Source organism: Carcharhinus amblyrhynchos, chromosome 1, assembly GCF_965287045.1.
Source record: "Carcharhinus amblyrhynchos chromosome 1, sCarAmb.v2.hapA, whole genome shotgun sequence".
NCBI lineage: Eukaryota > Metazoa > Chordata > Chondrichthyes > Carcharhiniformes > Carcharhinidae > Carcharhinus > Carcharhinus amblyrhynchos.
In genome coordinates, this window is record NC_137324.1 from 108,853,000 (window position 1) to 108,868,660 (window position 15,661).

Below are 15,661 nucleotides of genomic sequence, written 5' to 3' on the forward strand. Positions count from 1 at the left end.
ATCCCTGGCATTGTGAGGCAGCAGTGCTAACTACTGTGTCACTCCCAGTCTGAGTGCTCGCTCAATCACCCTCACCACTGAGAATGGATGAGAGTACATGCTGGTGTGGCTAAATGAGAAGCCTGAGTCTGGGAGTGAGCCAGACTTATGGACATGCTCTTTCCCCCTACCACACATGCCCTCTCTTTCTCTCTCTCTCCGCCCCCCCCCCCCCCCCCCCCATGTTGCATCTTTTTCATCTGCCATTGCACCTCCTCTTCTTCCCCACTCCCCTTTCTCTGTCTCTTTCTCCACCATGGCACTGTTCTGGATGCCTGGTCCCCTCTTTCTAGCATTGCTGCTCTCTGACCTGCTGCTGGTGAAAATACAAATTGAGGTCGAGGGCTCCTAAGACCCCAGCCCACCAGCTCCAAGTACCCTACCCAGGCAGGAGATGGCCACCAAAGGTCTGGGACTGTCAGGGTCACTCACCACCCCTGCACACACTGCTGCCCACCACCTTTAAGCACCCACCACAACCCCAACTTGCCAATTTTGTGCACCTTCCACAACCTTAACCCAAAAGTTCCAAGCAGTCACCAGCCCTCACACCTGCGCCCCCCCCCCCCCCCCCCCCGAAACTCCAAGTACCAAATCCAATTGAAATTGAGCTTGAAGTGCCAACTCAAGTGCAAATGTGAGGTTATCCACTTTGGTAGAAATAATAGTAGGCGGGATTATTATTTAAAGGGTGAAAAGCTGCAGCATGCTACAGTGCAGAGGAACCTGGGGGTCCTTGTGCATGAGTTGCAAAAACCCAGTCTGCAGGTGCAGCAGGTGATCAAGAAGGCAAATGGAATGTTGGCCTTTATAGTGAGGGGGATAGAATATAAAAGTAGGGAGGTCTTGCTGCAACTGTACAGGGTACTGGTGAGGCCGCAGCTGGAGTATTGTGTGCAGTTTTGGACCCTGTGTTTGCGAAAGGATATATTGGCCTTGGAGGGAGTGCAGAGAAGGTTCACCAGGCTGATACCAGAGATGAGGAGGTTAGCTTATGAGGAGAGATTAAATAGACTGGGCCTGTACTCGTTGGAGTTTAGAAGGCTGAGGGGGAGATCTTATAGAGACCTACAAGATAATGAAGGGGCTAGATAGGGTAGAGGTAGAGAGATTCTTCCTGCTTAGAAAGGATAGCAGAACTAGAGGGCACAGCCTCAAGACAAGGGAGGGGGGGGGTGCAGTTTAGAACGGAGTTGAGGAGGAACTTCTTCACTCAAAGGGTGGTGAAATCTCTGGAATTCTCTGCCCATTGAAGTGGTGGAGGCTACCTCACTGAATATATTTAAGTCACGGGTAGATAGATTTCTGATAGACAAGGGAATTAAGGGTTATGGGGAGAAAGCGGGAAAGTGAAACTGATTCACTTCAGATCAGCCATGATATTATTGAATGGCGGGGCAGGCTCGAAGGGCTAGATGGCCTAACTCTTGCTCCTATTTCTTATGTTATGTGCACTATGCCTGCCAGCCCCCAGTGCCATCCTTCAAGCACACTTGCTGCCTGTTGAATTTACCTGACACTCTGGACTCCCCATCCAGAAACCGAGATACTTGAACACATACCTGGCAACTGATGATGTGTCATTCATCCAATCCAGTCTTGCCCTTCATTGGTTGCCGATAGGCTGTTGCCTCATGGTTGGTTAGTGGAAACTAGACACCTTGCTGTTTGCACTGAATTTGAATGTAGACATCTCAAAGTAAGAACACACAGGTTTTAAATAAGACCATTATATATAGGAGCAGAATTAGACCATTCAGCCCATTGAGTCTGCTCTGCCATTTGATCATGGCTAATAAGTTTCTCAACCCTATTTTGCCACAGGAGATTAGCCTAGTAAATAGCACCTTTTACAATCTCTGGTCGTGCTTTATGACCAATTAATCACTTTTTGAAATGTAGTCACTAATGTAATGTAGGAAATATGACAACCAGTTTAGGTTCAGCAAACTCCCACAAACAACAATATGATAATGACCAGACAATCCTTTTGTTCTGTGATTACATAGAACATAGAACACTACAGCACAAACAGGCCCTTCGGCCCACAAGTTGCACTGATCATATCCACACCTACAAGGCCATTGAACCATAGAACTCCCAATCCCATTAAATCCCATGTACTCATCCAGAAGTCTTTTAAAAGACCCCAGCGAGTTCGTCTCTACGCCACCGATTGACATCTTCTGTACCTGCTCCCCAGCACCTTTAAACCTGTGTCCTCTCATAGTGACCATTTCAGCCCTGGGAAATAGCCTCCAAGAATCCACCCCATCTATATCTCTTGACGTTTTATAAACCTTCATCAGGTCACCTCTCAACCTTCGTCTCTCCAGGGAGAAGAGACCTAGCTCCCTCAACTTATCTTCATAAGGCATGCCTTCCAATCCAGGCAACATCCTTGTAAATCTCCTCTGCACCCTCTCAATAGCTTCCACATCCTCTTTGTAGTGAGGCGACCAGAACTGTGCACAGTACTCCAAGTGGGATCTGACAAGGGTCTTATAAAGTTGCAGCATTACCACACGACTTCTAAACTCAATCCCTCGATTAATGAAGGCCAGTACACCATATGCCTTCTTGACCACATCCTACACCTGCGAGGCCGATTTAAGAGTCCTATGGACCCGGACCCCAAGGTCCTTCTGCTCCTCAACACTGCTAAAACTCCTACCCTTGATATTGTACTTCTTCATCCCATTGGTCCTGCCAAAATGGGCCACTACACATTTATCCGCATTGAAGCCCATCTGCCACTTCTCTGCCCAGTCTTGCATCCTATCTGTGATGCTGCAACTTTTGACATCCCTCCAGACTATCCACAACGCCACCAACCTTCGCGTCATCAGCGAACTTACTAACCCATCCCTCCACTTCCTCATCCAGGTCATCTATGAAAATGACAAACAGCTAGGGTCCTAGAACAGATCCCTGGGGCACTCCACTGGGACTGACCTCCATGCAGAAAAAGGCCCATCCACAACCACTCTCTGCTTTCTGCAGGCAAGCCAGTTCTGGATCCAAAAGGCCAAAGCCCCTTGGATCCCATGCCCTCTCTCCTTCTCAAGAGGTCTTGCATGGGGGACCTTATCAAACGCCTTGCTGAAGTCCATGTAAACCACGTCCACCGCTCTTCCTTTGTCAATGTGTTCAGTCACATCTTCAAAGAACTCAACTAGGCTCGTAAGGCACGACCTGCCCTTGACAAAGCCGTGCTGACTATTTCTGATCATACTAAACTTCTCTAAATGCTCATAAATCCTGTCCCTCAGAATCCTCTCCATATTGTGGGGTAAATATTGGCCGGGACATCGGAGCTAACTCCACTCCTCTTTAAATAGTGCCATTGCATCTTTTAGATCCACCTGAGTGGGGAAGAGCAGGGCTATAGTTTAATGTAATGATGACACCAAGATTGGGGGAACGGCAAATTGTGTGGAGGGTGTGGAGAGTCTGCAGAAGGATCTAGATAGGCTGGGCGAATGGGCCAGGAAATGGCAAATGGAATTTAATGTTGGCAAGTGTGAGGTGGTCCACTTTGGTAGGAAGAATGGTAGGAAGGACTATTACTTACAGGGTGAAAAACTGCAGCAGGCGACAGTGCAGAGGGACCTCGGGGTCCTTGTGCATGAGTCGCAAAAACCCAGCTAGCATGTGGTCAGGAAGGCGAATGGGATGCTGGCCTTCATAGCGAGGGGGATTGAATATAAAAGTAGGGAGGTCTTGCTGCAGCTGTATAGGGCATTGGTGAGGCCGCAGCTGGAGTACTGTGTGCAGTTTTGGGCGCCGCACCTGCGCAAAGATATTTTGGCCTTGGAGGGAGTACAGAGGAGGTTCACTAGGCTGATTCTGGAGTTGAGGGGGTTGAGCTATGAGGAGAGGCTGAATAAACTGGGCTTGTACTCGTTAGAGTTTAGAAGAATGAGGGGAGATCTGATTGAGACGTATAAGATGATGAATGGGATGGATAGGATAGAGGTGGAGAGACTCTTCCCGCTGAAAAAAGACAGTAGGACTAGGGGGCACAGCCTCAAGATAAAAGGGGGGCGGTTTAGAACGGAGTTGAGGAGGAACTTCTTCACTCAAAGGGTGGTGAATCTCTGGAATTCTCTGCCCGTTGAAGTGGTGGAGGCTGAGCAGCGACAGATCAGCCATGATCTTATTGAATGGCGGGGCAGGCTCGAAGGGCTGGATGGCCTACTCCTGCTCCTATTTCTTATGTTCTTATGCCTCGCTAAATATTTTTAAGATGCGGGTTGATGGGTTTTTGATAAGAGAGGGGATTGAGGGTTATGGGGAGAAAGCGGGAAAGTGGAACTGAGCAGCGACAGATCAGCCATGATCTTATTGAATGGCGGGGCAGGCTCGAAGGGCTAGATGGCCTACTTCTGCTCCTATTTCTTATGTTCTTATGTCACATCTGAAAGGCAGTGCCTTCCAAAGGTGCAGCACACTCTTAGTACTGCACTGAAGTGTCACCTAGATATTTTTGCCCTCGAATTTTGAAATGAGACTTGAACCTGCAGCCTTTTCTCTAGAGGTAGAATGCTACCAGCTGAACCATGGCTGGCACCTGTAGTTCCTTAGGTACTGCCCCTTCCTTTCAAATGCCATCATTACCCTCTTCTCAAACAGCCCACTGGAACACTGGGTCCTTGCAAAGTACCACCCTATCTGCAAACTCCCTTCCCACTCAAGCTGTTGAACGTGCCATCACTTTCCAAATCTGTGGCTATTTTTCCTGCAATTGCATATTGGAATCTCTGCGCTCTATTCCACCCTGACACAGCACTGAAATTAGTCTCATTAAGGCAATGAATAATAATCGGAGAGGTGGTCAATTATCCCTCCTCATCCTCTTCTGAGTGTCAGTTGTTAGTTCTCTTGTCCCTGAGTTGGAAAAGTTGTGGTTCAAGGACATGAGCACAAAAATCTAGGCTGACACTCGTGTCGCACCTTGTACTCTTTAACTCACTATTGACATCATTTAGCTGTCTAGGCACTAAGTTCTGGAATTCCCTACCACAACCTTGCCATCTCTCTATCCTCTGTTCTTCCTTAAAGTTGCCTTTTTGACTACACTTCTATCACCCCAATCCTCTCTTAGCTTGATGTCAACTTTGTCAAATCGCACTTAGAATTATAGAGGTTTACAGTATGGAAACAGGCCTTTCAGCCCAACTTATCCATACCGCCCTTTTTTAAACCACTAAGCTAGTTCCAATTGCCTGTGTTTGGCCCATATCCCTCTATATTCATCTTGCCCATGTAACTGTAAATGCTTTTTAAAAGACAAAATTATACCCGTCTCGACTACTATCTCCAGCAGCTTGTTCCAGATGCTTGCCACCTTCTGGAAAAAAATTGCCCTTCTGGACACTTTTGTATCTGCCCCCGCCATTGTCCTCTCACCTACAGAGTGCTTTCTCACGTTAAACCATTGTCATTAACTAATGGATAGCTTTTATATTTATAGCCGTGGTTAAGTAAGTCATTGTGAGAAATGACTTTTAATCAATTTCACAGTACAGTGCAATGGCTGGCAGTTGATGAAACTGAAGTAAGTTTATAAAGTGCAATGTAATTGACAGATATTATTAAAAGGCGTCGTGGAAACATATCCTTCCCTGCATCATTGATTAAAACTCTCACTACCTCTTCAAATGTTTTTTCACATCCTGTTGAACAAGTTTTCAGAAGCTAATATGCAAAGCTTGGTCTGCCAACTAATCACATTAGCCAAACGTAAGCATTGCAATTTTTGTGGAAATAATGGAAGTAATCAAAATAGTGTTAGCATTTTCACTGTTGTCTTGAATTGAAGGCAATATCAAAAATGTGTCTACTTAATTGGATGGTCTTTTATATTTAAAGGTCAATGTGGGACAGCCTAGAACTATTTATTGTAGTGAATGATAGAGGCTTTCATCTTTTGTGGTTACATAGTTGTATCTTGTTGAAGAAGTTAAAATGTGCAAAACCAGCTAGCACAGGAGGACTAACCCATTGCTGGATAAGGGCTTGACCTGTCACCTTTCAACCAGCTGTTGTTAATTTAGGATTGAAATTATAGATCCACATAATTGGTCTGCAGTGAAATTTACAATATGCTGTGAACTAAATTTTTTAGTGCACTGTATTTTTTTTAAAAAATTAAATGGCATTTTAACCACTTCATAGAATTATAGAATCCCTATAGTTCAGGAAGAAGCCATTTGGTCCATCAAGTCTGAACTGACAACAATCCCACCCAGGCCCTATCCCTGTAACCCCACGTATTTACCCTGTTAGTCTCCCGACACTAAGGGGCAATTTAGCACAGCCAATTAACCCAACCCGTGCACCTTTTTAGAACCTGTGGGAGGAAACCGGCGCACTTTCTTTCAGGAGTCATGTCTGCCATTTTAATAATGAAACTTTCTACTTTATTTTTGCAGGCAGACAGGAAATGTTCAATCTCTTGTCTTTCCTGTGATGTATCTTAATGAGGTAAGACTATTCAAATGAAATCTAAATGTTCAGTTTGAAGTTGGAGATGTTATGTCTACCTAAACAATACATTGTCTTCCAGTGCTTGCCTTCATATCTCCACAATTACCTCTGACTGAGGGCTTCATTCACATTTTCGTGCTAAGTCAGGATGGGAGGAGGGCATGTGGTCTACAAGTTTTAATATTACAACATGCAGGATTCAACACCCATTCCAAGGACACACTGCTGTCTGAAACTGTTAATCAATCTTACAATAGGAATTAATGTTTTTTGGGCTCTTGAAAGATATGGACAGTTTTTTTTCTCGTGGTAAGAAAGCAAGGCAGCGCTATGGATGCGGGACTATTCCTAGATGCATACAAGGAATGAAGATGCTTATTATAATGCCTTGTGACTATAGCATTAACATGAGCTATGATAGTTATGAGTAGTTCAAGGCCATCAAAAATATGTCTACTTAATTGGATGGTCTTTTATATTTAAAGGTCAATGTGGGACAGCCTAGAACTATTTATTGTAGTGAATGATAGAGGCTTTCATCTTTTGTGGTTACATAGTTGTATCTTGTTGAAGGAGTTTCTTTTTGTTTTCACTTTGTTTCATGTTTTTTCTCTTGTTAGAGTGTTTTGATTGATAACACATCGGCTGCTAAGTTGAACACCATGCTCCTGCTGTCCGAAGTGATAACTGCAATTCCCTTCATGATAATGGGACTGGGGGTTCTCCTTGGATTGATTTTCATCATACTTGTGTGCACTAATCGCAATGTGGCTAATGAGGTGGGTGTTCACAATCTAACTGAAATGTGCTCTACTTTTGTTACGCTTTGGTAATATTACAACACTAGACTTATGGAAGCATAAATTTGAATGACTCATTCTAGTTTTAATTGTGCAGTATTGTTAACCCATCACAGAGCAGGCATGTTTCTGCTTCAGCCTGTGTGCCTGTGCTGTTACCTGACTTCAGATCCGGTTAAGTGCACACCCTACCAATCAGCAACATTTTCTGATTGCCTTTTGTCAATTTAAATACTTGGATACCAAGTGAGAACCTGGTTGGACATTGACTTTGTTGGTCCCTTATGAGAGTTAGCTCCATGTCCAGGTCTGCCTAAGAAATCTGGCTGTTGCCTGCTTAAGAACCACAGAGTCTCCAACTTCATGAAGAGTGGGTGAGAGTAGGAAGTATCATAAGAAAGGAAACTTGAGATTGGATAAACGTGTTTCACTTTGTGAGACTTACAACAAATAGGAATGTTGCAAACATTGAGGAGTTGCTAATCTTGTGGTTAAATAACTCCCACCCATCAACACAGGGAGGATGAAATGATCAAAATCTTTCATTGCCAAGCCAACATAAGCATTTTCAGATCTCTGATTTGCTTTACATTACTATTACGTTGTATACTTGATGTTTAGCACATTAACTAAAGATAAAGGGTGGACTGTTAATTTTTATTTCCTGAAACTTGGGCTTAAAAACTGGTATTAATTCTGCTACCAACTGTATTTACAATCATTTCTATAAATAACAATTGACCTTCAATCTCTACAATTGCAATGATAGAGAAATTAATTGTAACAGTTAAAAATGCTTTCATTTTGCATCATGGTGTTTCAACTTGCCAATGTGGAGTCAAACCACTTTTTCTTTTTATGCCATTTATGTCTTGATCCACATTTTTCTTTGCTCATGACTTTCGTATCATGTAATATTCAAACTGAGAGGGCCAGTGGGCAGCTGACTCCTGAATCTTATTTAGTGCTATTCTGAAATCAGAAATATATAATGTAAAGCAGCTCGAGGTAGCAATTCCACTTGGTTTACTTGACTCCAATTGAAAAGGTATATTGGTCTCTACTCAATGGCCATTCACAGTGGCATGATGTAGTCAAGCTCTGCAAACAAGTATTCCTGGCCTGAACAACTGCGCGACATTGCTGGGATGTTGCACATTGTAACTCTAACATAATTTCGCAAGTTATTAAAGCAAATGCGTATTTGGATTTAATAACCACAAATATTGACATTTCTTGCATCCAATATTGTTGGAAGTATAATGAAATTGGGGTGTTTGTTATGTGATTTCAATCCTCTACTGTTCTTGAATAGTCTTGTCCCTTTCCTCAAGTGTCCCATTCTAGAGAAATTTTCCAAAGCAAAATAGTCTTTTTTTTATATTTGACTTCCCAGTGTTAGCTGCCCCCATTTCTCATCCACAAGCCCAACTCGAGTGCTCCCTTATTGCTTAAAAAGTAGCCATTTGTGCAGCTGAGTGCCATAGCTTGGGTGTCATTGTATGGATGACGTTTTACAATGGCTTGAACGTGAAGACATGAAGCTGGTTGCAAATTGAGATCTGCTACGTTTCAGATTCTAGACACCCAAATCTTTCAGCATTTCTGCTCACCGAATTCCTCAGTCCCCAGTAAAGATCTGGTTTGATCATTTTGGGTTGCTCCTGTCCTCCTTCGATTTTAAATAACAAAGAAGCCATTTGCTGCATGCCATCATTGGAAGGAAGGAAGAGCCAAAAATAGCAGGACACTTTCAATGAGCTCTGTCTCTGTTTTATAATGCAGAAGCCAATTTTCCTGATTTCAAGTTCACTGCTTAGAGTCATTGTTGATGGTGGAGTGTAGTATTTTGTTGTAGCCCAATGAAAACTTCCACTTGAATTGCACCTTAAACAGACAGAACTTCATTGGCCAGTTGAAACCCCATGTTCTCCAGCAGCTAGATGGAAGTAAAAGTCGACAAACCAGATCCAATGTAAAAACCAGGCAAGGTGACCATGTGCCTATTTTCTATATACCCACTTGCATTAAGTGTGAAATAGTTATTTTGGCAGTTTATAGGTGTGACAAAAGATTCCAGTTTGTAACCTCATCTTGCCTGATATGGGCACTTCTTGCAGAGGGGCTCATTGGAAAAAGATTGTATTTCGCTTAAACTTGCCTCTGTCGAGTTGAAAGGAGCTGTATGACCTAGGATGATTTCGCTGGCAGCCAAAATTTCCAGACAGAAGCTTGAGCAAAAGAGAACTCTCTACTCCACCTTCATACATGTGACCCCATCAAACTTATCCTGCCAACCAAAGCTGTACAAATGGTGGCATTACAGGAATTTAGGATAGAATTTCACTTTGGCACAGCAGTATTATGACAAAATATATACTCAAAGTACCCAAAGTAATAAATTGTGTCCGTGTTCAGATTTAGGCAAGGTTAGTTATGTCACTGGACAAATAATCCAGAGACCTAAGTTAATATCCAGAGAGTGCAGGTTCAAATCCCAACATGCCAGTTTAACAATTTGAAAAATATTTGATGTTTTGAATAATTCAACTTCTTTCCCTCTATTTTATGGCCTAATTTGATCTTTGTCCAAGGTCCTAGTTTTAAATTTTGAGAACAGCAGCATGCAACCCAGGATACAAAGAGATGGCGGGAGAAACAGCAAATGCACTAGTGGTAATTTACCAAAATTCACTAGACTCTGGGGTGGTTCCTGCAGATTGGAAAACAGCAAATGTGACACCACTAGTTAAAAACAGGTAGACAAAAGATGGGTAACTATAGGCCAGTTAGCTTAATAGGGAAAATGCTTGAATCTTTCATCAAGGAAGAAATGACAAGACATCTGGATATAAATTGTCCCATTGGTAAAATGCAGCATGGGTTCATGAAGAGCAGGTCATGTTTGACTAATTTGGTGAAATTCTTTTGAGAACATTACGTGTGCAATGGACAATGGGGAACCTGTGGATGTGGCATATCTGGACTTCCAGAAGGCATTTGACAAGGTGCTGCACCAAAGACTGCTACATAAGATAAAGGTGCATGGTGTTATGGGTAATGTATGGAGGGAGGATTAGTTAACTGAAAGCAAAGAGTGGGGGTAAATGGGTGTTTTTCTGGTTGGCCATCAGTGAGTAGTGGTGTGCCTCGGAGATCAGTGTTGGGACCACAATTGTTTATGATTTACACAGATGATTTGGAGTTGGGGACCAAGTGTAGTGTGTCAAAAGTCACAGATGACACCAAGATGGGTGGCAGAGCAAGGTGTGCAGAGGACACTGAAAGCCTGCAAAGGAACATAGATAAGTCTAAGTGAGTGGGCAAGGGTCCAGCAGATGGAGTACAATGTTGGTAAATGCGAAGTCATCCATTTGGTAGGAATAACAGCAAAATGGACTATTTAAATGGTAAAAATTTGCAGCATACTGCTATGCAGAGGGACTTGGGTGTCCTTGTGCAGGAATCCCAAGGAATTGATTTGCAGGTGCAGCAGGTCATTAAGGCAGCAAATGGAATTTTGTCCTCATCGCTAGTGGGATGGAGTTTAAAAACAGCGAGGTGATGTTGCAGCTGTGTAAGGTGCTGGTGAGGCCATACCTGGAGTACTGTGTACAATTTTGGTCTCCTTGCTTGAGAAAGGACATACTGACACTGGACAGAGTGCGGAGGAGATTCAGTAGATTGATTCCGGAGGATAGACTGGGGTTGTACTCATTGGAATTCTGAAGAACGAGGGGAGATCTTATAGAAACATGTAAGATTATGAAGGGAATAGATAAGATAGAAGCAGGGAAGTTGTTTCCATTGGTGGGTGAAACTAGAACTACGGGACAGAGCCTCTAAATAAGGGGAAGCAGATTTGGGACTGAGTTGAGGAGGAACTTCTTCACACGAAGGGTTATGAATCTGCGGAATTCCCTGCCTAATGAAGCAGTTGAGACTACCTCATTGAATGTTTTTAAGGCAAGATAGATAAATCTTCGAACAGTAAAGGAACTAAGGGTTATGATGAGTGGGCGGCTAAGTGGAGCTGAGTCCACAAAAAGATCAGCCGTCATCTTACTGAATGGCAGAGCAGGCTCAAGGGGCCAAATGGCTTCCTTGTGCTCTTGGTTCTTGTGGACATGCGGCCTATATTAACTGCCTGTCTGCCTGGTTTCTGTTAGGTAATTCAGGTTAAAATGAGCATTTTAATATCAGGTGAAAGTATAAATTTCAAGTTTGTTATTATATTTAAAAGTTACATTAAAAGAAAATCCAGGCATAGCAGTTCCTAAAATTTGGTAGATTGCATTTTGGACCTTAATATGGTGTCTCACTTTTGGTTTAGTTTTATGCAGGATAGATTGATAATTAAAAATGCCATCAAAATTAGAAGCAGCAATAAAGACAAACTTGACTTGATTTTCTTCTTAATAGATTAGAGATGTTTTCACACGTTGAAAGCTGCAAAGCCCTAATCATTTTTATGCATAGCTATTAAACATAATTATAACTCACTTGAAAATTAGACTGAAATATGCAAAAACTGCCTTGACCAGTCTGGCTGTAGTGAGATGACCAACAAATCATCATCCATTTACATCAGCAAAGAAATGCAGTGCAAATGAGAAGAGATGACTTTATTGTAAAACAAATTGTCAGGAGTACCTTATGCAGTTTGGGTTATGGACCAATATTGGTGAAGTTGCATTGCAAGGAAGCAAAAATTGTATTGTGCATAATGTTTCTCAAATACCTCAAAGCATTTTGCATCCCTGAATTATTTTTGATCAGTGGCTCAATGTGACATGGCAGCCACTTGGTATACAGGAATGCCTCTTGCACATCAGTTAGATGAGTAATGAGCTGATCTGTTTTTGCTAGTAATGGTTGATGGAATCTTAGGAACTGGAATTGAGAAATTAACTTTAAAGTTAACATGGTAGAATAATAAATGCTGCTACTCGGGGCGATACGATGGCACAGTGGGTAGCACTGCTGCCTCACAGCTCCAGGGACCTGGTTCGCTTCCCAGCTTGGGTCACCGTATGGAGTTTGCACATTCTCCCCATGTCTGTGGTTTCCTCCCAGAGTCCAAAGATGTGCAGGTTAGGTGGATTGGCCATGCTAAATTGCCCCTTAATGTTAGGGGGACTAGCTAGAGTAATTGCATAGGGTTATGGAGATAGGACCTGGGTGGGATTGTGGTTGGTGCAGATTCGAGGAGCCAAATAGCCTCCTTCTGCAATGTAAGATTCTATGATTTAAATAAAAATGTTGGGCAGGCTGAATTGAACCTCCTTCAATACTGAACTTCCCATCAAAGCTGCTATGCTGCAATCTTTAAGGCCCTTCTGGGCATCCAGAACTGGAGAAATGGGTTTGTGGGGTCCGGACATGGGGAAAGTTGGGCTTGTTGGGCAAGATAAAGGTGGGTGCTAAATGGATATATATGTTAGTGACTGATAAATCTGAGATTTTGTTCCATTTGTTAGAGGTAAGGGTGAAGTTATGGAGAAGGGGGGTTTAAGAGCATGATTGGAGAAAGAAGTTATCTTTGCTTTCGCAGTAGATCTTGGAATAAGGAGTTCTGGCAAGGCCTGATGTAGTCTGACCAGATCAGCTGATAGGTGGAAAAATCAGTTGCATGCCTTGAACGTGAGGGAATAAAGATGAAGGTTTGTTTTTAATCAGCATCTATATTCAAATATGAAATGAAAGGTTTAGCTTCCTCAGGAGGTTATGTTGGAGCAATCTGTGATGCCACCTTTTTCTTGCTATATTCTTTGTTTTCATAATGAAACTTTTCTTTTTTTAAACAGGCATCAGAGGCAGAAAGGGCACCCCTGTTGAAACCATCTTGAAACTCTATGCCAGTGTTTCTGCAGCCCTGATTGAGAGCAACAATGCAAAGGATGCATGTTTGTTTTCTTCTTTTTCTAGAGTTGCACAGTTGGTTTCAAAGTCTCATTGAGCTCAATTTGTTCCCCAAAATGTCAAATTCTGTGTTACTGAAATCAATTTTTCAAGACTGAACTTGTAAAATCCTACCTTGAGGGAATATTACAAAGTACCAAATGGAGCATCTAAAAATTTTTAATGATGTGATAATTTTAAATGGAATTACTCACTGCAGTTCTGTAACATTGACTACTATGACTTCAGTTTGTAAAGACAGAGCAGTCTTTTGTAACTAAACCTTTGCTTATAATCCACATGAGTTCTGATTTAAGTATACTAAAGTAGGTGTTGTACACAACAGTCTTGTGTGGTTTCAAAGAAATATTTTTGTGTATATATTGGAGTGTATATAATTTAGCATATTTAACTTACAATAATGGCTATGGGCTTGGGTGATTTCCTCTGTTCTGAGACATCCAGTTTGTTCAAATGTGAAAGCATTTACTCTGACACATCCTTTTCTTTCTTCTGCACTTAATATATTATTCTTGCATTTACCATGTAGACTGAAACACTTGATTTTTTTAAAAAAATGTCTGCACCTTGTAATATTAGACAAAATTGCATTGGAGTCGAGCAGTGCCAAATGGTGTATGGATTTGGGTGGAAAAATAGTTTTGTTCAAATATTAGGATTCAGAGCAGGGGGAGGAGCGACATAATGGATGAACGTGGTCAAAATTACATTAGAGCATCTATGCCAAACAATATTTGCCTGCTATACATATGAATCTGGACTCATTTCAGATTTAAGTTAAAAGTAAAAAAGACATCTTGTTTTGCAAGCATTCCTTCCTTTGTTCCTGTGTTAGTATTCAAATGAATCCAGAGTTGGGATTTTAGACAAGTTAGTATTAAAAGTGACATTGGCATATTTTGCACAATCTTGATGGTTTTAGCAATGAATAATAGTGTTTCAAAACTTAGTGCACGAGCTGAATGGCTTTATGGATCCAAGATGTCTTATGCATCAAACCAACACTTTATGGCAGTTGTTAAAACTCTTGGTCCACTTTGGTTGGTTTACACCCAAGTTAACATCCATCCTTGAAGCTATGCCAGGAGCCATCCTGACCAATTGCATGTCAGTTAGTTTTCTGAAATTAGCTTTCTGGGTTCAGGCCAATGATGCGCTGCAAAACGCTATCCAAAATACCAACAGAATTCCAGGAAATCAACCACAAATGTATTAATTTGGAGTGCCATTACTTTCCTGTATGCCAGACATTTGAATATGTTAACAAATAATGCATTCTTGTATATTTTTATATGGATTAAAGTGTTTTAGATGCTTTTTTTAAACGTGCATTCCACACATTTTATGACCTGGCTGACCCATTTGGCACTGTAAAATGTCTAATTGCAATGTTATTTCCAAAATATTAATAAAATATGCAATTCAATTTGTCCATTTTAATCATTTATAAAATCTTTGTACAATTTTACAACACAGATCTATGTTGGTGGGTTGTAGTGAATCAGCATTTTCCACAGTATGCGCTAGAATCTCTCATTCTCAGTGGTCTGAGATGGTTTTATTAAGTCACCATTTTTTTTTTGAGATCGTAAGATGTTTCTTTGACCCTCAGTAAAGTGAAATAGTTTTGCAGCCAAGGATCACTTTCTGCAGGATAAGTGTGTAGTTTCCAGAGGTCCTTTTACCTCAAAATGCCAATGATGGACTTACATGCCCAATGCTGGTTCAGGCTGGAAACGTTTGGAATGAACAAAGTGCAGTCCTATTAAGATAAAGACATTAATATTCACAACTTGTATTGGTTGATATCATATTTGAATCTGTTCCATGCATTTCTTACGGCTACCCAGCAATTGATGGTCCTGTGCGTATCTTGCATTTAGAACCATAGAATCCTTGAAGTGCAGAAGGAGGCTGTTCAGCACATTGAGTCTGCATTGACTCTCCAAAAGCCCAACTTACCCCAGCCTATCCCATAACCTGGCATATTTTGCTATTGCTAATCCACCTAACCTGAATATCTTCTGACATTAAGGGGCAATTCAGCGTTACCAATCCACCCAATCTGCACATCCATGTTTTATTGGAGTATTTACTCATCTATAAATGTAGGAAGGAAAGTAATGGAAATGTGGTGTCCAACAGAATGTGAGGGGTGATGGTTTGATTCCCAGATTGGGTGACTGCAGATTCTGCACATTCTATATCTGCATGGGTTTCCTCTGGGTGCTTTGGTTTCCTCCCACAATTCGAAAGACGTGCTGGTTAGGTGAGGTGACCATGCTAAATTCGCCCTCTGTGTACCTGAACAAGCACAAGTGTGGCGACTAGGGGATTTTCACAGTAACTTCATTGCAGTGTTAATATAAGCCTACTTGTGACATTAACAACAAAATCGACCTCAGGCT

At 41.9% G+C, this 15,661-nt stretch overlaps 1 protein-coding gene across 1 annotated transcript in view; it reads left to right on the forward strand.

Annotated features, from left to right (window-relative positions):
- The window catches only part of LOC145344032 (lysosome membrane protein 2-like), a 56,088-nt gene extending 41,409 nt beyond the window's left edge, over positions 1–14,679 (forward strand). The window contains exons 10-12 of the mRNA XM_080190763.1: positions 6,477–6,528; positions 7,152–7,310; positions 13,139–14,679. Coding sequence (XP_080046889.1) covers positions 6,477–6,528; positions 7,152–7,310; positions 13,139–13,180 — 253 coding nt within the window. The 3' untranslated portion in view covers positions 13,181–14,679. The remainder of the gene's footprint in view (positions 1–6,476; positions 6,529–7,151; positions 7,311–13,138) is intronic.
- Positions 14,680–15,661: the final 982 nt, after the last annotated feature.